Source organism: Colius striatus, chromosome 22, assembly GCF_028858725.1.
Source record: "Colius striatus isolate bColStr4 chromosome 22, bColStr4.1.hap1, whole genome shotgun sequence".
Taxonomy (NCBI): Eukaryota; Metazoa; Chordata; class Aves; order Coliiformes; family Coliidae; genus Colius; species Colius striatus.
In genome coordinates, this window is record NC_084780.1 from 6,432,508 (window position 1) to 6,459,462 (window position 26,955).

At 42.3% G+C, this 26,955-nt stretch overlaps 1 protein-coding gene across 4 annotated transcripts in view; it reads left to right on the plus strand.

Moving 5' to 3' along the window:
* Window positions 1-26,955, plus strand: part of MAGI3 (membrane associated guanylate kinase, WW and PDZ domain containing 3) — a 70,466-nt gene that overhangs the window by 24,805 nt on the left and 18,706 nt on the right. For 2 of the 4 annotated variants that reach the window (XM_062013770.1, XM_062013772.1), the window contains exons 2-11: window positions 12,340-12,456; window positions 14,193-14,312; window positions 16,409-16,618; window positions 17,920-18,094; window positions 18,928-19,007; window positions 21,149-21,206; window positions 22,158-22,252; window positions 22,856-23,047; window positions 24,432-25,040; window positions 26,221-26,252. In XM_062013770.1, coding sequence (XP_061869754.1) covers window positions 12,340-12,456; window positions 14,193-14,312; window positions 16,409-16,618; window positions 17,920-18,094; window positions 18,928-19,007; window positions 21,149-21,206; window positions 22,158-22,252; window positions 22,856-23,047; window positions 24,432-25,040; window positions 26,221-26,252 — 1,688 coding nt within the window. The remainder of the gene's footprint in view (window positions 1-12,339; window positions 12,457-14,192; window positions 14,313-16,408; window positions 16,619-17,919; window positions 18,095-18,927; window positions 19,008-21,148; window positions 21,207-22,157; window positions 22,253-22,855; window positions 23,048-24,431; window positions 25,041-26,220; window positions 26,253-26,955) is intronic. The other 2 variants (XM_062013771.1, XM_062013773.1) reach the window with 1 other exon arrangement.

Sequence of the window (26,955 nt, forward strand, 5' to 3'; positions counted from 1 at the left end):
ACTGTATTGTGCAGAGCACGCTGGGGGAAGTGTGTGTTGTTTTCCAGTTAAACTGTGAGCTATCTCTAATCAATGCCACTGTGACATGGCACATCTGTTAATTTGATCAGAGAAGTGCTGACCTGTCACTTAAATGTTGGTGGGTTTAAGTTCCTGGGAGATCACACAGTGAGGCACAGCTGTGTGATCAGCAGCTTGAATTTACTGCTGAACTGCCTCTCTAGTGAAGCACAAGCTCTGTTGGGAACACCCCAGTCTGCCTCTGGGAATGTTGAGACTTCCTAAGCTCCTTGAAAAGCTGGTTTGAGATGCTCCAAATCCTTTGTGAAAACTGCCTTATGAGACTGTTCCTCAGAACAGGAATTGCTCCTTTACCTGTGTCTCCAGTGCAAGTGGGGTCCCTGCCTGGCTGGAGCGTGGGGGAACCTGCAGTCAGTGGGCTGGGGAGCCTGACAGAGCTGCATGCTCAGGAAGCCCATCAATGACATTTCCACAGAGGCTAATGTGTGGAAATGAACCATGCTGTTAGGAGGACTATGGTACTTGAAAGCAATGTAAAGCAGGGACATTTGGGAAGGATCTGGTGTCTGAGAGCTCAGTTTGCTGGAATGTAAGTTTGTTTTATGGGTCCAAGTACAACAGACCTTGTGCTGCCATTCACAGCTGAAGGACACCTTTGCTATGAACACCTTCTGCTGCCTGTGTCGGTCACCCAAGAGATTTGTTCTGTTCCAGGAGAGCAAACATACGGTGTCTTTGTGAACACAGTATCTTTGTCAGGTTCTTACTCTGCCAAACTCCCGTCTGAAATAGGTTAGTGGGCCTAGATATTATGCAGAGTGTAATTGCATGTCTTGCTTCCTATGGAAAGCAGGCTATAAATAAACCTGTCTATGATTTGCATAAGTTCTGTTCTAATCAGAACACTCGGAAAAAAAGCCCAAACCAAAAAAAAAAAGGTCTTGGCATGTGAACATGTACCCTTATGCTGGAAAAACAGTGCCAAGTCCCAAGCAGATTAAATTGCTTGTGTAACACAGAGCAGCTGCAAGGACATTTTTCTTTGGGGCTGTGACTGAAATGTGTCATTCTATAGAAGTGCACGCTGCTTAAGGAATAAGATACGGTGTGTTATACATCCGTCAGTGTCTGAAATGGGATGCTGTGTTAGAAGCACGAGGGCAGACAGTTTTTGCTAAACTCTGCAATAGGTTAACCTGCAAAAGTACCCTATGTGGAATCCCTTGTTGAGGTCTTGAAACAGTGCTTACTAAATGTTCAGATTTGCACATCAGCTGCAGATCATCAAAGGGGAGCATTAATATTAGAACAGTTTTGGGACTCGAGTAGCATTTTGTTCAGTTGTGTATGTTAATTGTGCTTTCTAGTCCAAATTGGTTTGTTCGCTGTCTCAGTAAATCATTTTCTCTAGTGTGAATAAACTAAACCCTCACATTGTAAATTCAAGGGAATGAATGCAAGATTGTTTATAAATCAGGGACAAACAAGCCAAAGTTACCCCAAGGAAAATCACCTCTATTGTATGGGTTACTTATCTTTGTTTTGAGGGTGTTCCACTTCTGTGTCTGCTCAATTAAGAGCAGACTAAATGATTAATGTATTATTATAACCTGTGACAGCTACAGAGGACTCTTGATGTCATGGCTCCAATGTCTGTATTTGACTCTACAGTACAAGTGTTGCAGTAACAGATACTACTCACGCCAGACAGCCTCTGTAGATGTAGTGAGTTAGCGATTAAAACTCAGCAAGGGATTGAGTCCGTAATTAAGCAGTCTTAATAAAATGCTGTTACCAAAACAACCTGTATTTTTAATGTTTTTAACATATTTGCATATTACTAAATTGTAATTGCTGCTTTGACCCTTCAGATTGTTGTGACATGCTCTTTTAACATGTTTGAGCCCGTTTGTGTGTGGCTGCACAGGCTCCATCACGTGCACACTGCTTCAATCAGATCATACTCTGTCCTGCTCAGTGTGTGTGTATTCAGCTACTGTCAGGAGGTCAAAAACCTTTTACCTCTTTTGCTTTACATTTCCCTCTTACTTTGAGAGGTGTGGTTAGATCTTGCAAATCTACATCTTATTTTGTGAGGTGTTCCAAGCTCCCAGGGTGTGTTCATTGAGATTTCTAGATATCCTTGTAAGTCCTTGTCTTTATCCTGAACTTGGTGATGGTGGAGGCTTACAGAGTGCAGGTTATCTGGATTCCTGTCCTTTATCATCAGTGCAAACACATCCTATTTGAGATGGAAATTGTGTGCCAATCAGCAGATGGAGTGAGGAGGACTATAAAATGAGGAGGACAGGAACAAGCAGAGTGACAGTGGAGATGAAGAGAGTGACAGCTATAGCTGGAGCTAGATGCAAGGATGCCTTTCCCTACTGACCGGCAAGGAGGACAACTTCATCCTGTGCACCAACAGTGATGTCTCAAGAGTCACTTTCCATGCTTTCTTCACTGACTCTTCCTTCCAGCTATTGTACTAGTGTCAAAATGCAAAATGCTGCCTGTGAGCTCAGAGCAGAGCATATGTCTGCTTTTAGGTTCTACCCCTTGGTAATTAAAACCAAATTCTCTGCAGCGAGTCTTAGTTGTTTCAGAAAGCTATAAAAATGCTCCATCTTTCGCATGAATTGAGTAGGATATATGCTGCCTCCCAGTGAAGCACAGGGAAAGATGTTGAGAAAAGTAGAGAATTAAAAAGATTTCTTGATGATAGAGCAAATCTTTATAAACAGGGAAAGTATTGGTGTGTTCAGTGCTTCTCTTAAGAAAATACCAGCTCAAATAGAGGAGAGGAAAGTCTCCACACCTAATATAAAAAGTCAAACTGTTCTCTTGTGGCAAGTTCTTTCACATTTTCCCTCCCCAGTGTTAAGTTGAAGGAAATTACTATGTTTTGTTTGCATTTGATTTGGAACCCATTCATTGTTTCAAAGTATTTGAGTTCTATTTCTGTCTCCTTCAGTGTCTGTATCAGAATGTCTTGTATCAGCAACAGCTGTACACTTCTTTGTGCCTTGCCATTCTCCTATTTACTAATGGTATATTGAAATATTTAGTGTTACGGGAGGAAACACTACCCAGTGGTAACTCCCGGCTGCTCCCGTGGTTAAGGGATTTTTATGTGCATGCAGTGTGTTACTGTAATCGTATCTGATACTACTGTGCTTGAAGCTGGCACCTGAAAGTTTGGACTTCTTTACCCAAAGGATTTTCATGTAAAAAATCCTTAAGGTTGTAGGCAGAAAATGTATTAGGCTGTGCAAGCTTTTGCTGCCAGTGCTCTGCATAAAACCATGACAGCTGCTGTTACTCCGGAGAAGTGGTGTATAGGCTGGGAATGTCTGTAGACATAACAAGATACAGGAAACAAAGTGTTGTCCACCAGTAATTGCCACTATTTCTTGTCATTTTCGGTATACTAACCTTTTATTTTACATGTACATTTCTTTTTAGACTGACTCCACTAAGTGTATGTACTTATCTTCATGAAAAGTATCTCCTCATGAAATTGTGCTAGACTCTAATGCAAGGTCTTGTAACTGAAATAGCATGGCTGCAAAGTGCTACTTGTTTTTGAGTCCAGTGGAACCTTTATCCATTGTTCTCCTACATATGGGTTTCCAAATGCAGCTGGACTTAATGGGCAACTTCTTCTGCAGTTCCAAAGTGGTGTGTGTCCCCATTCTGCTGGACACCCCATCTGCAACAGCTCTGTGCTCATGCTTCTCGAGCCCTGGCAGCCCAGGGCCCTGCACTCGAGCTCCTCCAATGCTGTCCTGGTTCAGGATATGTTCTGGCCTGGGAGAGAAATGACTTTTCTTGAAACTACCTAAAAGCTAAAACATGTTTGCTTTTGGTTGTAGTAAGATGGATGCTGCTCTCTGTGGTGTTGCCCCCCCTATTTCCCACCCATAAATGTGTTGTGCTGTAGAAGTGGGGGAGGCAAGCTCTATAAAGTGCTTCTTTCCTGTTAAAAACCTCTTGATTTTGCAGTAGTGAATCCTTATTCTTCACTTCCAAGACTCAGCCAGCTATGATGCATCTATTTGCAAACGGAGGCAATTGTTAGTTGGGTAACAAGTGTTATTTTCACACACTAACCACATGGCACTGAAAGACTCCATCTAAACACCATCAACGTTCTGCCAATGTTTTCCTCCTTCTTCCTTCTGCCCTAAACAATAGATTTATTTATTTTTTCATGGTAGATCAGGAACCCAGCCATGGATATTCATAATCCAGAGGCTTCTGTTACAGTTGACTTTGCTGTTTCTGTACTGCCAAAAATAAAAACCTGGAGGACTGCATGCAGGCTTCCACTGTTTATATTTCATCATCTCTTGTCCTTCTCAGCTCCAAGTGTTTTTCAGAGTAAACAATGCATTATTTGTCAATGCTTTTGTATTTCTTATGGATTGTTTGGCAATACACCTTCCAAAGCATCTTTCAGGTACCTTCAGAGGTTGAAATGCTTTAATGAGAAAGCTCATAAGCACAAAGACAACGGATTGGTTCATTGGCAGAATATCTTCAGCCCTGAAAGATTTCAAGAAACAGTACAGCATAGTATGTTGTGATGCTCAAGAATGAGATGGAGAACCTTTGTCTCCCTGAATCAGTCACCACCTTGACTGAAGATCTTAAGGCATTATTATCCTATAAAGGCTTATGTTGATCGCCTCTCTGATCAGTTTTAGTAATGACTGATGTCCTACATCTGTGAACCAAAAATCAAAACTCATTGCTATCAGTGGTTTCTGAGTGTATTTTGTATTGGTAATAAAAAGATCATCCCTCAATTGAAGCGGGATCTACATACTGTAATGTTTATTTCTTAAATCTGGATAAACAGGTTTTAATTGATTTCAGAAGTACCATGAAACACACTTTCAGTGTTTTGAATGCTGTAGCAAATAATTTAATACTGTAAGGCTTATCTCTACCATAACTTCTGTAAATAAAGAATATATTGCCAAGAATTTATTGGTCAGCATATAACAAACAATTAACCAAGCCTGTCAAAGTAAACCTTTTTAATACTTTTCAGTTAGTGAGTCATGTTTAATGGATTATTGTGGCCATGAAGCGCCTTGAGATTTTTGTCTGTACAATAGACCCAATGTAAATTCCTCTATGAATTGTTCTGCATTTATCATGTTCATGTAATTAGATGAATCTGACTTGCTCTTTCATTTTTTTCTGAATTTCCAGAGTATCTTTAATGACACAGCCGTAGTTGAGCTCATGAAAGATCCTTAATTCAATTTTCTCTAAAGAAGATTGACACCACTAATATTTAGCAACGTACCAACCTTTATTTCACAGCATGGTAATCAGCAAATGCTCTGTGCTGCTCCTCTTCAGCACAAAGAAACAAGACCTGCTTATTGCAGTTAAAGTTTGTGGATTAGTTTCTGTTACTTGAGGGACTTTAATTCCTTACTCTGCTGCTTGAGCAGGTCCTGCTGCTTGTCAGTGAGCTCTCCTCCAGTCCCACTTGCTTCATTCTGTGCCATTGCACTGAATTTCCCACGCGTACCGGTTGGTCTTGTGTTGTTACTCTAGACCTTGGAGTATTTGGTAGAGATTTGTAAAATCAACCTCATAAATGTAGCTGTTTGCATAGTTCTTCACTATTTATTGGATGTTCAGTTCTTGGATGTTCAGTTCTTGACCACAGCAAAATGGGGAGCAGACAGCTTGAGAGTTAAGCAGAGCAGGTTGGGTTCACCAGCAAAACCTACCCTGAGTCTGAATCTCTCTCTGTAGGACAGTGGCATGCTGAAGGATAATGATTTTCGTGTGACTAGTGCTTCCTAAATATCTTTGTGATGCAATTAAAAAGCATGGTACAATAAAGCAAATGGATGGCAATTTCCTCTGAGCTTTCTGAGAGTCGGGATGTGTTCAGCAGGGCTGTGTACAAACGCTCATCTGAAGGGAAGAACAATGTGAAGGACTTTGCTCCAATTGTCCTTTGCCTGAGAGTTTTGATACATTTTAAAATACCCTTTTTCCCTTTAATAACATATTTTCTCCAGATGCTGGAATAACTGCCAGAACTGTGTAACAAGACTGATTTGGATTTTCTGCCCACAGATGCCGTGTGAGTCCACATCTCCTCTCTGTGTTCGCTCTACTTGTTCCCGAGTGTCTTGCTCATCTGTGTATGTTCATCACCTAAACCTGAGCTCTCTGCTCTTACCTTGGCTGTGTCACAGCTGATGCTGATCCTGTGCCTGTGGCTCTGCTCTACAGGGTTTCATGTTGTCTAATTTTTTTGAGGGGACACTGGTGTCGATGGCAGAGTGCAGCACAGCTTAATAAAAATACCTTTGCTGTCCGTGCCTTCAGTCAAATAATTTAATCTCTGCAGACACTTGGCGGAGGGGGATTCACACAGCCCCAGGAGGCTTTACTGAGATTCTGTTAATGAATATTTGAAAGCTTTTTGTAAGTTCTCTTACAGAAGAATTTAAGATATAGCTTAAAAACACCTTCTGCTTCCAGCATTATTCTGAATTGTAATACCTCCTACCTATCCATATTCCCAAATAGTCCAGCTCAGCTTTATCTGTGCTCATCAGCTTCTCATCCTCAGGACTTTCCCTTCCCTCACCAAACAACTCTCCCACGTCATTCCCCAATTCTCCATCTGCTGATAAACAGTGTCAGTCATTTCAGAAGAGTTTGGTTCCTGATGTCTGTTGGTCTGCACCCAAACCAAATCCCTACAGTGAGAGGAAAGGTACGAAGTCTGTCAGTATGGCCAGAACAGATTAAAATACATTTTCACTCTTTTTTTTTCATGCTCTTTAATAATCTAAGGGCTTTTTTTAGTTTGCCTTTGTAAAACACATCATTTGCATTTCACATCCAAAAATAAGCTTCTAATGCATTTGGCTCTTCTCCCACATTTGTTCTGGGAAATGGAGTTTCATTCTTTACCTTGTCTGTTCTGTTCATTGTCAGGGAGAATTCATGTCTGGTGACAGATTGCTGCTTTTGGACAAATGTCACTACCTACCCGTGACAGAGCAAATCAAGATGCCCACATGGTATCCAAACCAGGGACCCGCCCACTATGGCCCTTTGGAGAATCTTTGCTGAATTAGTCAATGGTTGGCCTTTTCTGATGTCAGGTCTGGCAATCAAAAGACGTGATTCATATAGACTTTGGGAGCAGAGCAGTGTGGACCTACTGCTATTTGAGTCTCATTAAAAGGCAAAGGAGCAGAAGCCTACGTGTCATTCCTGAGATGATTATCTGCTTTTGGTCTTTCCAGCATCCTTACAACAACTTAATTCCAAAGCTGCTGGTAATCCCTGGATGACATGTAGGTGAACACGTCCATTTTCTTACTCCTGTCTCCTAGAAAGTAGTGCTTCACCCAGTGGTGAGCTTGAGCAGAGAGCAGCCCATAACAGGACCAGGATCTCTGTTCTCAGACGTATTGCTGGCCCAGATGTCGTCATCACCTCTGCTTTCTTACTGGCTTGAATTTTCCTGGAGATCTCCTCCCACATGTTTCTTGTACTGGAGTGTAGGTGTGTGTTTGCCAGGTGGGCAGCACTGCTGCACAAGCACTGAAGGCTGTCTTACTGCAGGGCTTTTCCATCTCTTCCATGTTCTGTGAAGACAGAGGTTCTCTCAAGTGCTTTTAGAAAGAATTTCTTGTTCAGTGAATGTGTGTGTGGATCTGTAACTCGTGTTCTATGTGACGAGTTGCTGAAGAACACTGTAATGCTACACACAAATTATAACCTTGGTTTCCTAATGCCACGTATCTGCTTTGTGTAGCTGAACATTTAAGTGGCTTTTGCTTAGTCATGTCAAAGATTGTTTAATCTTGCTGTATGTATTGATGGCCTAGTTTTAATTAAACAGTAACTGTTTTCCACTTGAACAACCCTGAGAATTCCTATTTTAGTTAGCCTCTTAGACCCAAGCCATTTAGCAGCTTTATTAGCCCTTGATGCATGTTTCGTGTGGAATTTTCACATTTGGTGTTGTACAACATCACACAGCCGAGTGTAACCTTGGCTACTGTGGAATTCTGTCTGCATTTATGACATCCTGAATTTACAGGATGGATTCTGTTTGCATTTCTCCTCATCTTTTCTCGATGGGAACAAACAGAATTGTGCAGCGGTACCTACTCTACATGTTGTTCCTTTAATGCTTAAACCCCGCTGTGGGCAGTAGGGCCGAGGTCAGTCGCGGGGAAGGAGGAGTGAGGGAGGGGGGCTGCAGGCCACAGCAGGGTGGGACTCAGCTCAGCTCGGCGCTGCGGCCCGCCTGCCCCCGGGGCTCGGCCCCGGCTCTCTCGCAGCTCACGGGCGGCCCCCAGCCGAGGCCGCGGCTCTGCAGCGGTGCTGGCAGCCGGGGGCCCGGCGGGGCGGCCCGGGCCCGCAGCCCGGCGGCGCCGGGAGGTGGCGGCAGACGGCCGCGGGACCGGCCCCGCCGCCTGACCGCTGGGGAGCGGGGCCTGTGGGGCCGCTCCTCCCCCAGCCCCCCTGCCCCAGGCCCCGCTCCCGCCAGCCCTTGTCGGGGGCTTTTGGAGACGCTTGGTTGGGTTTTTTTTCCCCACTTTCGTTCACCAGTGGAACTCGGGAGGCTGCAGATGGGCGTTTAAAAACATTTTGCTCCAAGAGTGAGGGGCTGCAGTTCCCTTTTACTATCTGCTCCCTTAAATACGCTTTTTATGCTAAAGGTTACAGCCAAAGTATAAACCCTACTAGTGAATTACATAGTTTAATAAATAAGTCACATGCCTTCAATAAACAATTACTTTCAAGAATCACTTTTATATTTAATAGTAAAGTGTTTTTCCGTAAGTTTGAAGGAAAGCCACCGTGTAGTCACTGTTTGCCCATCAGCAGCATTGCAGTTACTTGCTAGCGTCTAGATGCCACTGTCTCCAGGAGGTGTTGGCATGGAAACTTCACAGTATAGCTCCCATTTCGTGGGGTGAATACGATGTGCTGTGCCTCCAGAAAGTTGTCACCTCTGTCTGTGTGCATCACAATGAAATGGAGAGTTCCCACGTGGTCTTCAGAGTGATCTGTGGGGGTTGTCGCAGATACTCCATGTACTAACAGCATTAGCCAGGCATGCTTGTGACATTATTTTGGTGTGACTGATTATTGGAAAGCAACATAAAAATCTTCACAGATTGAATTCTTAGAATATATCTGCATATTTCAACTTGGAGCTTTGCTGTTTTACCAATGTTTGCTAATCTAGAAGTGGACTTCTTTGGGTTCTAGTAGCACCACGGCGATACTCATGTTTAACACATATACTTCAGCGTTTCCATGGCAGGTTGGATGTATAAATAGCTACTTTCGTCCTGCTTAGGTACAGCAGCAAAAGCAGATTTACCGTTGCAGTTTATGGTGTGACGGGAAATGAAAGCCACTGCCCCCAGTTTTCACAGCATCTCTGTCACTCATACTTGCCTCTGTCCTTCACAGCTCTGTATTTTGCTGCAGTGGTACTCGAGCCTTTTTTGTCTTCTGCAGTCACTTAGTTTTCCATACCAAACTGCAGCGTGCATATCGTTTAAACAGTTCCTTTGTGGTTAATTTAAATTAAAACTGAAAACAAGAGGCTTGTACCTGTTCTTCTTGCAGAACTCGAATGGCATAAAGTACATTATTCCTCTTGACTGGTCCTTGTGTTGCGTGTGTCATCCTTCAGAGGCAGTTCAGCAGCACAACAAACACCAACCTGACACTTATTAGGTCATTTTAGAGAGTCTGCTACATGAGGTTTTCCTAAAAGCCTGCGTGACACATGTAAAGGAGCATGTTCAGCTCCTGAAGGGGGAAATATCTGGCCTTTGTGTAAGAACACGTTCTGGAGGTTGCCTAAAGCATCCTTATTATTACTTCATCTTTCTGTTTTCTAACGCACAAGATTCTGTGTGGTTTTCTGTCTTCTTTTTCTCTGCCTACTGTTTTGTTTGACTTTCCTGTTTTCCCCAGGCAATCCTTTCCATCTTCAATTTAGTCATCTTGGTTTCTTTAAGGTTTTAATGTTAAGATTAACCCTTCAGTTGTCAGCATATCCTCAGTAGCAGCTTTGCTTTTGCCATTTTTCCTTGGACTGAGTTGCTGTTTATTGAAAAGCATTTATGAGCTTTTACATTTCAAAACGTCAAGAGGGTAAGATCAGTGAATAAATAAAGTCTCTGCAATTCTACATCCAGTACAGATTTTTACCTCTTTGCCAAGTTTTTCCACCACACAGTGCTCTGAACGTAGGAAACAACCAGATTTGTCGGCCTGAGTCAGGCAGCACGGAGCGATGTGCCGGAGTGAAATCCGCCTGTGTTGCTGAAGTGCAGTGCTGGAGATGCAGCTTTGGCACAGAGATGGATGGACTTGTTTAGTGGTAAAACATTTTTGTATGTTGAGAAACCATCTTGTCTACAGACAATAAAGCCATTTGTAGTAACAAATGGAAAATGTTTCTCTCACTGGAGTTGACACCATTTGCTTTCATTTTCCATGACATATTTAGCTCATTATGCTGTAGGAAGCAAATCCAAAGTTTTATGAAGAACAGCTCATGATGGCAAAACAAAGGTTTGAGCTGGGGACTTGCTGTCGTAACAGTGAAGAGCATCGGGCCTGGGGGAGCTGCAGAGCTATTGTGAGTTCCATGTTTGGGAAGGAGTGAGTGGGACAGGGTGATGCACACCCTCCCCACTCCCAATGAGAGTTGCTCTGTCCCCGTGTAACCCCTGGAGAGCTGTGAGGACTGTTCTGGGGTGTCATCTCAGTGCTGCAGGAGGCTTCCAGACTTTAAAATGAATGACAAGTTTAAAGGAGGGTAAGAAATGGCCATTTGGTCTGTACTGGGTGTACTCCCTGTGTTACTGGTACAAGTGTGTGTAGGTGTCGTGGGGTTTTTGTTTGCTTGGGGGCTTAGAGTGATTGCTGTTTGAGCTTGGGTTAACTTACGAACAGCACAGGCCTCTGTGAAGAGAGAGACCATAGATAATCATAGTTTCACTTTCAAATACTTTCCAGTATGCTGCTGTTTTTGTTGGAGAGAAAAGGTGCAACTTCAAATACAGTTTGGTGTTAATGAATGGTAGTAGCCAAGGTGATGTTTGAGACACGAGACATCTGCTTTTAACTTGGCAAAAAGGGAAGGGAAAGTATATACCTAACAAAACCTGCAGCTGGCTTTGCATCAGTGACACATGGTTGGGAAAACTTGGTTAGTGTACTGGAAGGATGTTTAGATTTTGGTTTGTGCTTTTTTTGGTGCAGTTTAAGGTATAGGTGAACTTTGTATTACGACTGATTTGGGTCAGTGCACCATTTCGTTGCAGAGCCTTTCTTGAAGAGAGATGGTCTCTTCAGCAGCTGGTCTCGGCAAGCTTCAGAGACTCCTGTCAGAATCACTCCTACAGCAGGTTTATGCATTTCATAACCTGTTGATGACGTCATTTAAAAGGAGCAGCATCTGTCCCAGCTTTTAATTCCCGCTGTTGTGATACACCAGCGTATGCCTGCTTCTGGCCATTTCCTAGGTTGGGTTTTGAAGACAAAGGCTGAGTCTTTTTCCCTAGAGCTCTGAGTGTTCAGCTGTAGTACATAACTTAAATTTACCAAGGTCACTGAACCCTATTTAATGTGCTTTCTGGGAAGATGACAGGGTACAAAAGATTGTTTTGTACCCTTCTGTCAGAAGGATGAAGCGGTAATACAAGAGCTCAGTTATTTGTGTGCTGAAGGGCCATGGTTATCTAGTGATGTGACAGATTCACTAATGATACCTGACAGAAGTATTGCAAAGGAATAATTGTGGAAAAAAAAGCCCCTCTTGTATCATGCAGTGGTTTTAAAAAGAAAACTCTTTTCTTTCTCTAACATGGAGAATGCAGATTCCCATGTGACAAAATATTGACTCCAGGTGCCTAGCCAGTAGGTGTAAATTGAATTAAAAATATTACCACTCTGTTTTGAAGCAGTTTCCTCTCTGTAGAGACTATTAATTTTGACAATAGATTTTGTATTTAAATACTTTTTATTGATTTCAAAACTACTCCAGAATATTGTCACAGTTTTACTGAGGTTGGATGGTTGCTGCTCAGCTGTGCTTAAAATCACCATGCTGGTTTACACCAGCAGAGAGTCAGGCTTTCCATTCAGGTTGTTGGATTTAAAACAACCTAGTTCTTTCCGTGTTTTGGGTTTTTTTTAATCATTTATAGCAGTGAAATGCTATTTTTTGTTGTAAAATCCTGCTCAGTTTTTACAAGTTATTCTTGTTTGTTGTTTTTTAAGGAAAAGTCATCAACAAAGACTTGCGCCACTACTTGAGCCTTCAGTTCCAGAAGGGCTCCATAGACCATAAACTCCAGCAAGTGATCAGAGACAATCTCTACTTGAGAACCATCCCTTGTAAGTATGTAAAAATCATCCTCATTTGATCTGTTCCTGCTAACCACCACGTAGCTCGAAAGCTTTAAATGCATTCTCTCCTAATCTGGTTTATAGTTTTACCTGGCAGCAGGAACTTCTGTAAATGCCTTTGCTAGGGTAGTTTCATATCTTAAGCTGCCATGAAGAGGTAAAGCCAATACAGACTGACAAAACAACCACAGCTTCAGCATTCAAAGCTCAGAGTATTTCAGGAATATCTGTTTTACTCATCAGAAGTTTGTCAGTTGTTGTTAGAATAACCATAGCCACCGTGGGAAATAAACCTTCTTCAGCATGATCAAGCAGTTCAAACACGTCCTGATTTTTGTCCATACGTTGTTCTTAGCACAAAGAGGAGATGGAGAACTCGAGAGGATCACGTGCTTTAAGCAGAGCAGCACAGCTGGAAAGTCAGTTGCAGGAGGGATTATATGCAAAAAGGTTTGCAGTGGCAGTACAAGGAGGTGACGGCAAGGAGAGTAAGTCAGTGGCCCAAGAAAAGAAGGAAGAAACCATGAGTGGATAAACTTTAGTGTCACAGAAAGAATGAATGAGTCAGAGATTCTGGATGGACCTGTCTCATCAGTTATGCCAACCCTTCTGCTCTGAGCATCTGCTAGCCTCTTCTGGTCCAACCAACACAGGTGTTAACTTGCTTTCAGCAAGGTGCCTAAAGGTGACAGCTCCTGTGAGTGGAGGTTTGTAGAAAACATCATTGAAGGTGGAGGATGCTCTGACAGCTGCCAAATATCCTGTCATTGCATCTCACCCTTCTGAGCCATTTCTTGATTATCATCCTTCACCTTGTCTCAAAGGTTCACTGATTAAAAAGGCTCATCACCAATTGTACTTAAATATTCATTGCACCGAAAAGGTTGTCAACTAATGTTTTGATAACTACAGGAATTCCATTCTCAAGTCAGCATCATTATCATATTCACTGCACCCAAGACTCTGTCTTAAAAGACAATAACAGTGAAAGGAAGCAGCTCTTGTTTATGCTGCCTGAAAATATTGACATATGCCTTTAAAATGCTATTGAGTTACAGACAGTAATGAATCAACAGAGTCCTTTCCAGGAGAGCTTTAATTAATGTTGTAGCCTTGGGAGTCCTGTATTTACAGACACAGATTTGCATTTTGAGAACTTCTGCATTAACACAGTGATTTACTGATGACTTGGGAAAACACCTATAGCTGGGCTTTGGAGAACAGGTGAACTGCACTCTGGATTTAAAGATTAAGAAGTAGTTTTAGTTGTAGATTCAGTGGCCCAAAAGTCAAATGTGCTAGTCACGCTGACCTTGTTACAGATCAGTGAGTTGGTAGCAGTGAAGAGAAGCAGCACCCTTACAGCTGTGTTAAAACACCACAGCTGTTAACAGCTCCCCAGGATCCCAAACTGGGATTGCCTGGCCCAGGTGATATCAGCTTCCACAGACTAAGTATTCAGTTCACAGAGCATAAGAGAGAATATTCTCTAATTACCACCTCACCCAGCTTTTTTCCTCCTCCTTCCTACGTAATTTATTGGCCTAGTTTTTATACATTATTGTTCACTTCCTCACCAGTGTTCTCTTACCTTTCTGGAGTGACATCGTCGTTGTATAAAGATTCTAAAGTACATTGTTTTTAACTGAATTGTACAGCAAGCAGCATGTGGAAAGCTGGCAGCACTTAAGGGTCTTACAAGCATGTTTTCTCTGTCTTTTCAGGCACTACAAGGGCTCCCAGAGATGGGGAGGTCCCTGGGGTAGACTATAATTTCATTCCTGTTGAGCAATTTAAAGCACTGGAAGAAAGTGGAGCCTTGCTAGAAAGTGGAACATATGATGGTATGTTGGTGATGAGTATTAAGTCTATTCCATTAAGCAAGTCTTGCTGTAGCTTGGTACCCAGGAGGTACCACTTTTCCTGCCCACTCATGGTCCTTACACCAGTGGGGCAGCAATGTTTAAGTCTGGTTTTTTTACCTATGGAGTAGTGGTCTTGTTTTGAAGCTCTCCACTAATTGATAAGTTGTCCTTTCAACCAGTCTTAATGCAGTCTGATTTTTTTCCCTGTTGTGTTTGTTGTCTGTGCTTGGTAGAGTTTTATTTCGATGGAATTCATGGCCAGTTTTGTTTAAGCCTTTAAGAGCAGAGCCATGTTCTTCTCAGAGGTGCACATCAAAAAGACACAAGGCAAGGGAGATTCTTGTGCACCAGAGTGGGGGAAAAGGTATTTTGCAATGAAAAATTGAACAGCACTAGATCAAATTGTCTAATCTGTAGCAAGGTTGGTTTTGTTAAATGGGATGGGGGAAAAACCTTGTAATGAGGTAATCAACTGGTTGTCCAGAGGAGCTGTGGAGATTGCCACCATGTGCTTAAATGGTTTGGTGGCAGAGAGAACTTTAATGTTCCTCACATTCCTGTACTCCGGGGTGAGAGGACAGACCGAAACCCACCTTTGTTTAAATTGAGAGAGAGGAGATACCAGTTTGCCAGGCTCAGCCCTGGACATCTTGCCCTCCTGAGTGTGCCCTGGTTGCACATGAGTTTCAAGTAATGATCGGCAGGTTTCTGCTGCTTTTTACTGCTGAGTGGCTTACCTCTTGACACCACAGACTGTAGAGATTGCAAACATCTCACATTGCTCTTTGTATCTAAGTTTATAAAACCTCAAAAGTCATCTGGCCTGATTTTTTTCAAGTGTATAGTTGTCAACTAAATTTCAGGGAGGCAGAACCTGTGCAGCTTTCAGCGAGGCCCAACAGAATGTACCAGATTAGAAACCTGCCTTGATTTTTGCATAAGTTTAACATATATTTAATTCAGGCAACTTTTAAATCTGCATCTAGAAGACTTCTTTGGTAGGTGGTGGTTTTACTGGCACTTGAATGAATTTGATTCACACACACACACACTCCCCAAAGTAAAAGAAAGGAGCAGGTCCAAAATAGAAGATTCTGTGAAAGGCTCTGTAGCTCCTTGTTTCCTGTGTCTCATGTTAACGTCGTTCTCTGGAAATCTCCTAAGCAAATTTAGACTGAACTAACACTTTTATTTTGCTTAGCTGCCCTTTCTCTGGCTGTCACCACTCTGAGCCTCGCCCTCACTGGTATTTTCAGAAGGGTTTCTTCTTTTTTTTTCACATGGTCAAAACCATATCCAGGCACCGAAAGTTACCTCAGCAGGAATTCTGGGAAGCTCTCTTGCTGTGTGCTCAATTCCCTAATAAAAATCATATGAGCAGTCAGGAGAAGAGAGGTCAATTGCCAAAAATTCCTTTCCAGAAAACAACAGATGATTCCTAGTCTTTGTGTTTTGGATTAAAATGTTGAAGTAAAAATCTGTTCATTTTTTTCTCCAGTACAAACCATTTTTAGCTGAAGCTACATTAACAGCTTTGTTTAGCAAGTGTGTTGTGAGTAGAAAATGGTAGAACTGGAGTTGTAAAATCAATTATTTGTAACTGTTTTTATGTAAATAGATACATTATGTTTCTGCACAAAATTAATTTGCTTTTTGTCTTCAGTACATTTCTGTTGCTTCTTGTTACTGTGGCAATCAGTCCCTATCTAGAGTAAGAATAATTGATGTTCACTGTTCTGCTTCTCTCAGGCTGTTCCCTGAGTCTCTTTATGGAGCATTAGTGAATTGCAGAGAAAGTCACAAATCTGTCTTTTGCTTTGAAGACTGGCAGGATAGAAATTGTGAATTCAACCTGCTATCTGATATCTCACAGCATCGTTGGCAAAAAGACAATGTAGGAATAAACAGGATGTGCCTGTTGATTGGGTTTTGATAGCGGTGATGTCTGCTTTAAGAAGCTGTTAGAATTCAAGTCTTTCACCAAAAACATGTTACTTGGGCAATAACACGTTCACTGGCAGCACTTCCAGCAAGTATCAGTACTTCAGTGACCTTCATTTCTGTCTCATTGTCAGGTAACTTTTACGGCACTCCGAAGCCTCCAGCGGAGCCCAGCCCCTTCCAGCCTGATCCGGTGGATCAAGTTCTTTTTGACAATGATTTTGATACCGAGTCACAGAGGAAAAGAACCACATCTGTCAGCAAAATGCAAAGGGTGGACAGTGCTCTCCCTGAAGAGGAGGAAGAGGAGGAAAAGGAGGCAGTTAATGGCAGCGGAGGGATAGGTTGGTTGACAAGGGGAAAAGTTCCCTGAAGTGTTGTATGAATGGATAAGAAGTGCACAAATAACATTCATTCTTGCTTGAACCACTTACTTAGCTTTCTGTAAAGTCTGAAGGAGATTTTCTCCTCGGACTGGTGTTCTTACTTGATTTATGAAATGATCTTTTAAAGAGAAACAGCTGTTCTCCCAGCCAGATGTGCAATTGCATCATAAAATGCACTGCTCGGGAGAGAACATGGAGTGCTGGGTATCGGCCAGTTACATGAGGAGGAAGGAAAAACTTATCCATTCTTCACATAATGAAATGCTTTGCAGGGTATAATTCATACCCTGTAAATGTTATTGTTTCATTTTGAGGAGATTACTGAATTTGTAGGCAGGAGATTGGAGTGAAGTGGTTGGTTTAAGGGGCAACACTAGCTCATACCGTAACATTTCCATCTGATTTTGGTTAAGGGAGCTATCACATAATCAGAAAGTGCCTGAGGGGGAGTTGATGGAGAGAAATGAAGCAGAGTGCCTGGAGACTGGACCGGTGTCCAGTCGGACCTTTCAGAGATTGGCAGGATGCCCTTTTCCTTTTGCTGTCATGGTTACTCATCTCGAGGGGCAAGAACTGACGGTGGAGAGAAACTGTCACATTGCATTTGCAGATGAATCTGTGTGCTAGTATTTAAGACAGACTTATATTGACCAGATCTGACCCAATCTTGCTAGCTTTAGGGCTGGCAATGCCACAACACAGAGTGCCTGGGCTGGTGGTTAGGTGAAGGTCATGGACATCATTGTGTGTTGGAGCATATGAAGCCATAACCTCAGGACTTGCAGGGTGGAGCCTTGCATTTAAAGTTTTCTGTGGGGATTTTTGGGAGCTTTTTTGTTGTTGTGGCTTGCAGGAGGGTGTTACTTGTTTTATTGGCAGTTTGAGTCTTCTCCACATCTCATTCTGGTGCTTTGAGGAATATTAGTAGGATTTTTGGGTGGGTTTTGATGGCATTACAAGCACAGTTCTCTATGGAGGAGCAGAAACGAAGTGTAGTCAGCTTGTATTTCTGCCAGTGTTTACAGAGTAGGCTCAGACACATAATACAAGGTTAATTCTGTTTGGCAGAGGAAGAGCAGAGTTCAGTGTTTTCATGTCAGCTTTACAAAGTTCACAGCTGAAAAAAAACCCTGGAAAAATGCACATCACACACAAGGATGTGTTTGACATCCACTCGTAGCCAGATTAAGAGGGTGGTTCTTGGTGAGAAACAACATAAACATCTGACAAATAGTAACACTTTCCCTGAACAACTGCAGAAAACAAAGAAAAACATTCAGATTCTCCTGACTGGATGAAACCTGTTCCCAGCTACAACCAGACAAGCAGCTCCATGGACTTCAGGAATTACTTGTCGAGGGATGAAACCCTGGAACCGCTGCCCAAGAACTGGGAGATGGCCTACACTGACACTGGCATGATCTACTTCATTGAGTGAGTAGACTGAGACTGTGAAGGGGTTTCTGTTCCCTTTGGAGGACAGAATTGCTGATGGGCTGCAGTCTGGGAAGCTGCCTGCTGCTCTTAACTCTCCTCTTATGCTCTTCTTCTATTTCCCTGTGAAAAGTAATATATTTCTACTGTTAGAGTCCTTACTGATAGTCATCTCTGTTGCATGCTTGGTACCCTTACCATCACCCAGGAAAGCCTCATGGTCCCAGGTGCAAAGTTAGTTTGTTTGTAGTAGTTTTGTATCTCACAATGTGCAAAGCTGGGTGGGTATTGCTAAGTGAGAGATAACATCATACCAACTTTCACTGTGAGAAATTTCTCTGAAAGCTAAGAGCTTGTTTATTCTTTCTTTGCTGTTTGATTTCCTTGGCTGGCAATATGTGCTTAAAAATGCAGGTAGCATAGATTAAAGCCCAGAAGAGCAAATAGCTGATATGTGCACACGTGAAACAGCCTCAATTATGAATGCTAAGACAAAAATGGAACAGAAACATTACTGAGAGATAAGAGTAAGAGGAGGCCAAAGTGGTTTTTTCCTTTCATGTAGAAAAAGCTGCTATTCCCCCATGAGCTTTTTGGGGCAGGGGAAGGTGTTTGTACTTCTAACATTGCAGATCTGTCCTGGAGAGTCTCCAGTGTGCTGGTACCTCTGAGCATCATTGTTGCCTTTTCTTTCTAGCATTTTGTGATGACTAAGGCACAAATAAAGATTATGGTATCTAAAGGCTACAGTTTGCCCATGGTATTAAATATAGAAAAGTTTCTTTGCTCTGAGGGAGTTCTTTTCTTTTAATGGTGTGCGTTCTGCTCCACAGTCATAACACCAAGACAACCACATGGCTTGATCCACGGCTCTGTAAGAAGGCCAAGGCTCCTGAAGATTGTGAAGATGGAGGTGAGATGTTCAGAATTCATTTGTCAGCTGTGACAGATAAATGTCTGAGTTTATCACAGCTGAGCACGATCCATTACTGCTGTGGTAAAAGCTTCTTCCTGGTACATGTGTCTCTGGAGTAGGCAGTGTAGTGCTGATTGTCCCTAGTTTGGTGGCAATAGGAGTTTACATAAGGCTGGGGAAGTCCATTGGGTATTTTCCCTGCAGTAACAGAATCTGACTGAATCATGGGTTTATGTGCATTCCTGAGAAGGGAATGAGATCTTTTGTTCCACTGACTGTCATTGCTGAGGAGGAAGCAGCATACATTAGTGATGATCTCACTGGAAGTTGCTGTGCAAGTGGAATATGGCAGGAGGAAAAGGTCCATAGTGTAAGAATATAGAAATAATAAAGAAGATGCCACATCATACCTGTTGGTAATGATACTTATTATGTGTGATATTATGTAATATTTGAATGCATAAGTAGAGGGGACAATCTGACTCCTTTCAGCTCTTCATACTGTTGCTTCAGGACTTACAGATGAGCTTCATGATTGGCCTACAGGCAATTCCTGCAACCATTTCCCACCCTGTCATGCAATTCAGTCAGCTAGAAAAGAGGACAAAATAGCTGTGTCTTTGACAAATGCCTGATGTGTTACAAAAGCTGAAGCAGACTCAGAATAACCTGTTATCTTCCTAAATTGCACAGCCTAACCACCATGTATTCATAATGAAGCCAGCTGGAGCAATGGACACACACTGCTGCTTATTAAACATATGTGCAGCTCACCACAGGATAAAAAGAGCCCTTTAAACAGAGAGATGCAGGATATCCAAGTGAACAACATTTAAATTAATAGACCCACTGGGTCTTTTGTCAAACCCCGTGGAGTGATGCTGGTATTAATAATTGGTAACATGCTGTCATATGCTAGGAGAATTCCTGTTACTGTCAAACTTAGGGCAGCCTTGAATAAGATTTATATGGTAATTTCATCCTTAAAATATCCAGCTACCTGCCTGTATCCATTCTTCTAATATTTAAATTTCCATGGTCAGGATAACTAGAACAGTAAAGCCAGACTAATTGGACCTCTGTGTTAACCACTTATCACCTTGACTCAGTAATGAGTGAAGTAATGATCTGCTGCTGGCACCATCTTAACCTGATTCTGAATTCGTAATAAAAAGGAACTTTTCACATGTAACTTTCAGTACTTCTATCAAACAGGTATTTTTATAATGTCCAAGGCAATCCAAGCCCAAGGCACTATCAGCTAGCTTGCTGTGGCTGCAAGAGCAGTCAGGCTGCAGCAGCACAGAGCTGCATTTTGTCAACTTGTCGGCCCAGACAGTCTGTGCTGAATTGGATATGACCAGATGTAAACACATCCTGGATAGTTTTGGGGTATTCCACTAGATTAGAAACATCAGAGTGAAACAGCCTACCACAGGGGAGCTTTCTTCTTATGCATCACAGATGGCTGTTACAGTTCTGACTGAAGGGTTCTTGGGTTGACTGAGGACTGACATATGAATATATACTTCACTATATGAATATAGTGAAGTACCCTGATGTTGTTGAGAGATTAAATACAAGTTGCATTACTTCTGCCAGGTGGTCTGAAACAGAAAGTACAGAGGAATGGAGATGTGTGGCTTTGCAAGCTTGAGATGTGATACTGTGAGACATTTAGAGCTCTCTTTTGTGGTGTACTGGGGGCAGAAGCAGTGCAACCATATTCATACTGTATGGTTTAAGAAGTCAATGGCTGTAAAGTCATGTTCATAATTAGATTCATTTAAAACAAGTTTTTTTCCCCATGTATAGGTGCTTCCTCTCTAAATAAATTAGTTTGTATTTCTTTTAAGTCTCTTACATGTTTAAGGTGGTGTGATTTTGTTGAAAACAAGTCTCCTCATCTAGTAGAGCAAAGAGAGAGAGTTACAGGGCTTCAGATTCCCTGGAACAGGCTGGTATCCCTTCATCAGAGGGATCAGACTCAGACAAATGAAGGGAAGGGAAAAAAGGACCTGTATTTTCTTTGTATTTTTCATGAGTATGTAATCTGTCCTCTCATTCCTTCACAAGAACTCTGATATTTTCCCATAGTTTCCCACTGTAATGGAGAATTTTGTTCTTTTTGCTTGCAGAACTTCCTTATGGGTGGGAAAAAATAGAAGACCCTCAATATGGAACATATTATGTTGAGTAAGTGTTAATTGATACTTTGACAGTGATAAATTGAGCAGAATACAATGAAGCAACATGTGTAGGTTCTAATGCAATGTAAGTATTAAACATACCCATCAGAGACAGTTCTAGAGGCAACAGACACATGGTGCACACTTCTGAAGCACTGGCATGTGGGAAAATCATGGTGTGGCCTTACTGATGGACTGAAGTGTATTTCTTTTGGGGTAAGAAAGCAAGTAGCAGTGAAAGTAATTTACTAATGGGAATGAACTGATGTCATTTTGCTTAGCCTTTACCAAAGAAAGGGTCACTTGATTTAAGAGTGGCACCTAGTAACTGTAAAAGAGCAAGAGTAACTTATGTCTCATTGCTGTCTCTGAAGAGCCAAGTAAATAACCACTAAATTGCTGCAAGAGCTCTTCCAGATCTCCCTCAGGTCAGAGTAAATGAAATCTCTTTAAGCACAGAGAGAAAATTAGTAGAGTTGAAAATGTGAGCTTCAGAGAACAAGCTAACACTTTCTGACTTTGCCAAGCCAACATAGGTATTGAGATCTGCTCAGACTCCTTGGATATTTTCCACTCTGCTCTACTGCTCTGGCATCTACCAGTTAAAAGGTAGATGGAAATAGGTAGATTGAAGCAACACTTAATGTCAAGAGAAAAAGGAGCTTTTCTCAGTTCTAATCTGTCAAAACCTGTTGAAAATTTGCAGTAACACAAAGGGATACTCTGCCTAATAATTCCAGGAGTCAAGTTGTATTAGCCCTTAAAGCAAACCAAGTTGTTGAGAAAAGCAACACCTTTCTGTGTCGATGGTGGCAGTTTGTCAGTCATTCCTCCAGAGCATTCATCTCAGAGGATGCAAAAACACTATTTGTAGGTGTCTCTTTTGTGGTTATCTGTTCTGTGAAACAGGCAAAATGCTTTCTGCTGAAATCCTGATCTACCTTTTGTATGTCTACAGTCATATTAACCAGAAAACTCAGTTTGAAAACCCAGTATTGGAAGCCAAAAGGAAAAAGCAGCTAGGACAGACTGATGTTTGCCCTTCAAAATCAGGTATCAGTGAATATTGTATTCCTTGTCACTAATGTCTGTCTGCAAGTATGTGTCATAAATAAGCAGTTTTGGAATTCACTAAGGTCTTGACTTTTTCCTGGCCATTGTGGTGTTGCCCTACCAAATGTGTAAGGGTTTTGGGTTTATTTGTTAATGTTAAACTCAGACTGAGATCCTAAGACTCCTTTAAAATCATTTTGGTCATTCTGAAGCTGGTTGTCACAAGGAGCTTTTGAACATACAGAGAGTTAGAAGTGCCAGCTAGAAAATGTAGGTAACACCACACCTTGAATTTTTATGCTTTTGATCTACTTTAACCCTTAAACTTACAGTTCAAACCTGGGAATTACAGGTGAGAGCTTTTAGTTGCAGCTCTCTTGTGATCTGTGCTGCTGTCTTGAAAAAACTCTTCACTTCCCTGTTCACTTGGCTGTCAAATGGCTCTAAGTGTCCTGTTTGCTTTACTCCAGAAGTGCTGTAGAGGTTAACCACTGTCAACCAAACAAGTCATTAACCCTTATGACACCTTGAAAAATAAACAAAACCCCTCAAACCTACCAAAACTAAAGCACAGTTTTCATGTGTCTTTGTTCCATCATTCAGTAGGACCAGAGAAGTCTGTCTTCACCAGAGATCCATCCCAGCTCACGGGAGCTCTGCTCCGGACATCCCTGAAAAAAAGCACCATGGGATTTGGCTTTACAATCATCGGAGGAGATAGACCAGATGAGTTTCTCCAGGTGAAGAATGTGTTAAAAGATGGCCCTGCTGCACAAGATGGGAGAATTGCACCAGGTGGAGTGTTATTTCTCTAAACTTCTGTTTTCTGTGGTGCTTTTAGGGAGTGCAGCTCCTGAGGCACAGGAGACTGGTGGGTCACTCCATCCACTGGATCTGAACACCTCACTTAATGGAATAGCTTTCAGCATTGGGAAAGATCTGTGTGGGGCAGTGGCTCAAAGGGAAAAGAAACAATATTCTGGGTACAAATCTAATTTAAGGACACTGAAGATTTCAGTAGTTCTGCTTCAACCAGAACTTTTGGATTTGTGGCTGTTCATAGAATGGGTTTTTTGCTCCCTCTCTATAAGTAAAAAGGGTGTGTTTGAATCCTGGCCTGCCTTTTGCCCTCTTGCTGCCAAAAGCACCACCAAACAGTAAAACTGCAAAACACCTGTGGTGGGAGTGAGCAAGCAAAGCTGTGTGAGCTGGGCAAGTGAGGAAAGAAATGATGAGAGCACCTGCAGTCCATGAGGAGCTGCATGCTTTTTCACTGTTAATTATATATTAAGTTGCAACGTACACCTTACATACTGCACAAGACAAAATGCTTCTTTAGAGATAATAAACTCTCTTCAGAGAAGAAGAGCAAGAGGAGTTCATGCTTCCAGTGATTTAATACTCTTTACTTAGGAAATGAAACAATTTCCTACTTTGTTGCTGACGTGTTGCTTGAACTTTTTTGTATTCAACTCATTTTTCTCCTCTAAAAATGATCCTGCAGCCCTGTGCTGTGGTGCACACACATGTTTGAATGCAAAGTTATCTCTTCCTATTGTAGTTACTGTTTTACTGATGCCCAGGCATTTAAGCAATAAGACACTTTCCTTGCTGGGAATATTGTCTTGCACATACAAAGTTCCATGATGGAGATGATGCAAATTATGAAGCAGTGTTTCATGATCTGAAACCTACTTCCCCTTCATTTTGAAAAGACATGCTTAGCCATGTGTGGCAACAGTGTAAGAGTATGAAATGTGTGTGGGTGCAATCCTAGCTTAAGTTCAGCCAGTCCTAAAATAAGCAAGGAACCTCCCCCTCAAAAATCCGATTTATTCTGGATTGAGTTGAGGCTGCTGTACAATGTGAATTAAAGGAGAAGACATCTGCCTGCAGCAGTGTGCGTGCTCTGCTTCATCTCCTGGGGCTCTACAGTATCAGTTTTTAAATCTGCTGCAGATTAAACTTTATATATTTAGCACACTGTGTTCTGAGATAGAATAAATGCAAAGAGGAAATACTTTATGGCTTTTTGGCAACAGAGAGCCAAGAGATAACAGCCCAGCCACCACTTGTTACTAGTTTTCTTCTGGTTAGGCTTTTGTTCTGAGCCTCAGGACAGGTGTGGGGGAGGGTTCATTTCTGCTTTTTGACACCATCAAATGTTCTTTTGTAACAGGTGATGTGATTGTGGACATAAATGGAAGTTGTGTCCTTGGCCATACCCATGCAGATGTTGTCCAGATGTTTCAGCTAGTCCCTGTCAATCAGTATGTGAACATGACTTTGTGTCGGGGTTACCCTCTTCCTGATGACAACGAAGAGCCCGTGGTAGATATAGTGACAGCTACACCTATTATCAACGGACCACCCATGACCAAAGGAGATGTTTGCATGAGCAGCCAAGAGTTAATAGCAGGAACAGTGGTGTTGGAACAGAATGGGAAAATGGGCCCTATGTTGGTCAACGGTCGCCTGAATGGTCCTTCCATGGATACAACAGAGCAGAGGATCTCTCTGGCATCTTCAGGAGGCTCTCAGCCAGAGCTGGTCACCATTCCTCTAGTCAAAGGTCCCAAAGGCTTTGGGTTTGCCATTGCAGACAGTCCTACAGGACAGAAGGTGAAAATGATTTTGGACAGCCAGTGGTGCCAGGGCCTTCAGAAAGGGGACGTGATCAAGGAGATCTGCCATCAGAACGTACAGAGCTTGACACATCTGCAGGTGGTGGAGGTGCTGAAGCAGTTTCCAGTAGGAGCAGAAGTGCCACTGCTTATCTTAAGAGGAGGTACATCTGTAATTACAGTTGTTACATATTGTTCCATGCCTTCAAAAAGTCCCATTTTTAGTGTGATACAGTGTCCAGTCTTCACAGCTGAGGAGCAGCTAATGATGTCTCTGAGCTATTACAGCCTCAGTTTAATTTATACCCCTGGGTGTTTGGGGTGGGAGTATGTTGCTACAGTTTTTGTTGGGTTGTTTTTTTAAAGTCTTTTATGATATATTTATGCACTGTCTCTTCCAAGTGTCTGGGGAATGCTCAAGCAAAAATGCAGTTTCTAGCATAATACAAAGTGTTTGAGAGAGAAGAGTTTTCTGAGGCACTCCAAATGTGTTCCAGTAAGTGTAGCTGTAATGGACAGTGATTACAGGGGACAGGAAGAAACAGCAGCAGTGAGGTGAAGCTCAGCACTGGAAATACCATAAAAGGTCTCATTTTCACAGTTGCATATTTGTACCTATTTGTACAGTCACAGACCAGAATGAGTCTTTTCCCCCAAAGCTGTCTAGTAGATGGTGTGCACTTGCCAGAAGGGACAGTGCCTCCCAGGCTGCCATTGGCTTCTTGCCCGTGAGGGCACGTTGCTGCTCATGGTTCTTTGCTGCCCAGCAGCACTCCCAGGTCCCTCTCCTGGAGCTGCTCTCCAGCAGGTCACCCCCAGCCTGTCCTGCTGCTGGGGTTGTTCCTCCCAAGCTACAGGACTCTGCCTTTGCCCTTGGTGAACCTCATGAGGTTCCTCTCTGCCCAACTCTCAGCCTGTCCAGATCTCACTGATTGGCAGCACAGTCTCTATTGAATCAGCCACCTCTCCCAGTTCAGTATCCCTAGTGAGCTTGCTGAGGGTCACTCTGTCCCCTCATCCAGGTGGTTGATGAGTGTGTTGAATATTCCTCTAGACAAAGTCACAAAATCTTCATATCCAGAGAACTGATGTATGGTTTGGTTGACCAGTATCTAGCAAAAAGAGAAATAGATGGGTTTTGTTGTTGTACAGCTGGCAATTCTAATTTGAGCCTACTCTCAAGGGATGGTTTTGGTCAACCAAACATAGCTTTGCTATTTAAAAGAGGAGTGAATAAGCAGTTACTATTTTCAACCAAGGAGGAGCCGATTATGTTGCCTTAATGCTGTTAAAACTTTTGGTGACCTAGTATTGAAATTGCCTTCTGTGCTGTATTTTCTGCAGGTCCATCCTCACCTACTAAAACCTCTAAAGGGGTGAGTATGAGTGATGCATTTACATTTGCTTCTGATAGAGGATATTTGGGGGATTTTGGTTGCAAAACACACTCTGGTCTGATTAGCACAGAAGATTCCTCAGAGGATTTTGAGTAGTTTAATGGAGGTGATGGATGTCTCCTCACTCCTGAAGAATCAGGAACACAGCAAAGGTCTTGTATGATGGTGGGTGTCGTATTGTGGATTGATCATGATTTGAAGTGTGACACTGCCACTTCAATTCTGCTGTTATTTCCTTTTCATTCACACTCTGTTTTTCCTCTCTGTGCACACACTTCTGCCTGCTTCTGTGGTCTCATCTCCTGTGGGTTTTAGTCCCTGTGATAATCTGCAAGATGATTTAGCAAAACCACATCTACTTAGCTGGCACAAAGTCATTGTCTTAAGCAACTGCTGTCAGAATACCCATTAAAACAGAAACACAAGACAGTGTCTTTTTTTCTCCTCCATTGCTTATTACCAGTGCTAAAGTGAAATGGGGTTTCTAAAGGAAGTTTATGATACTGCAGTATTTCTGAATCCCTGCAGAGAATTAATGGACTCGTTAATACTCCCTCCTTACAATGCCTCTTGACTTGCAAGCTGTGTTTTTGGGAAGCCTCTGTGTAGCAGTTCATTATTTTCAGGAATTCTCTATGTAGCAGTACATTTCTGGTTTGATACTCAGTATTCTTGGAAGCCC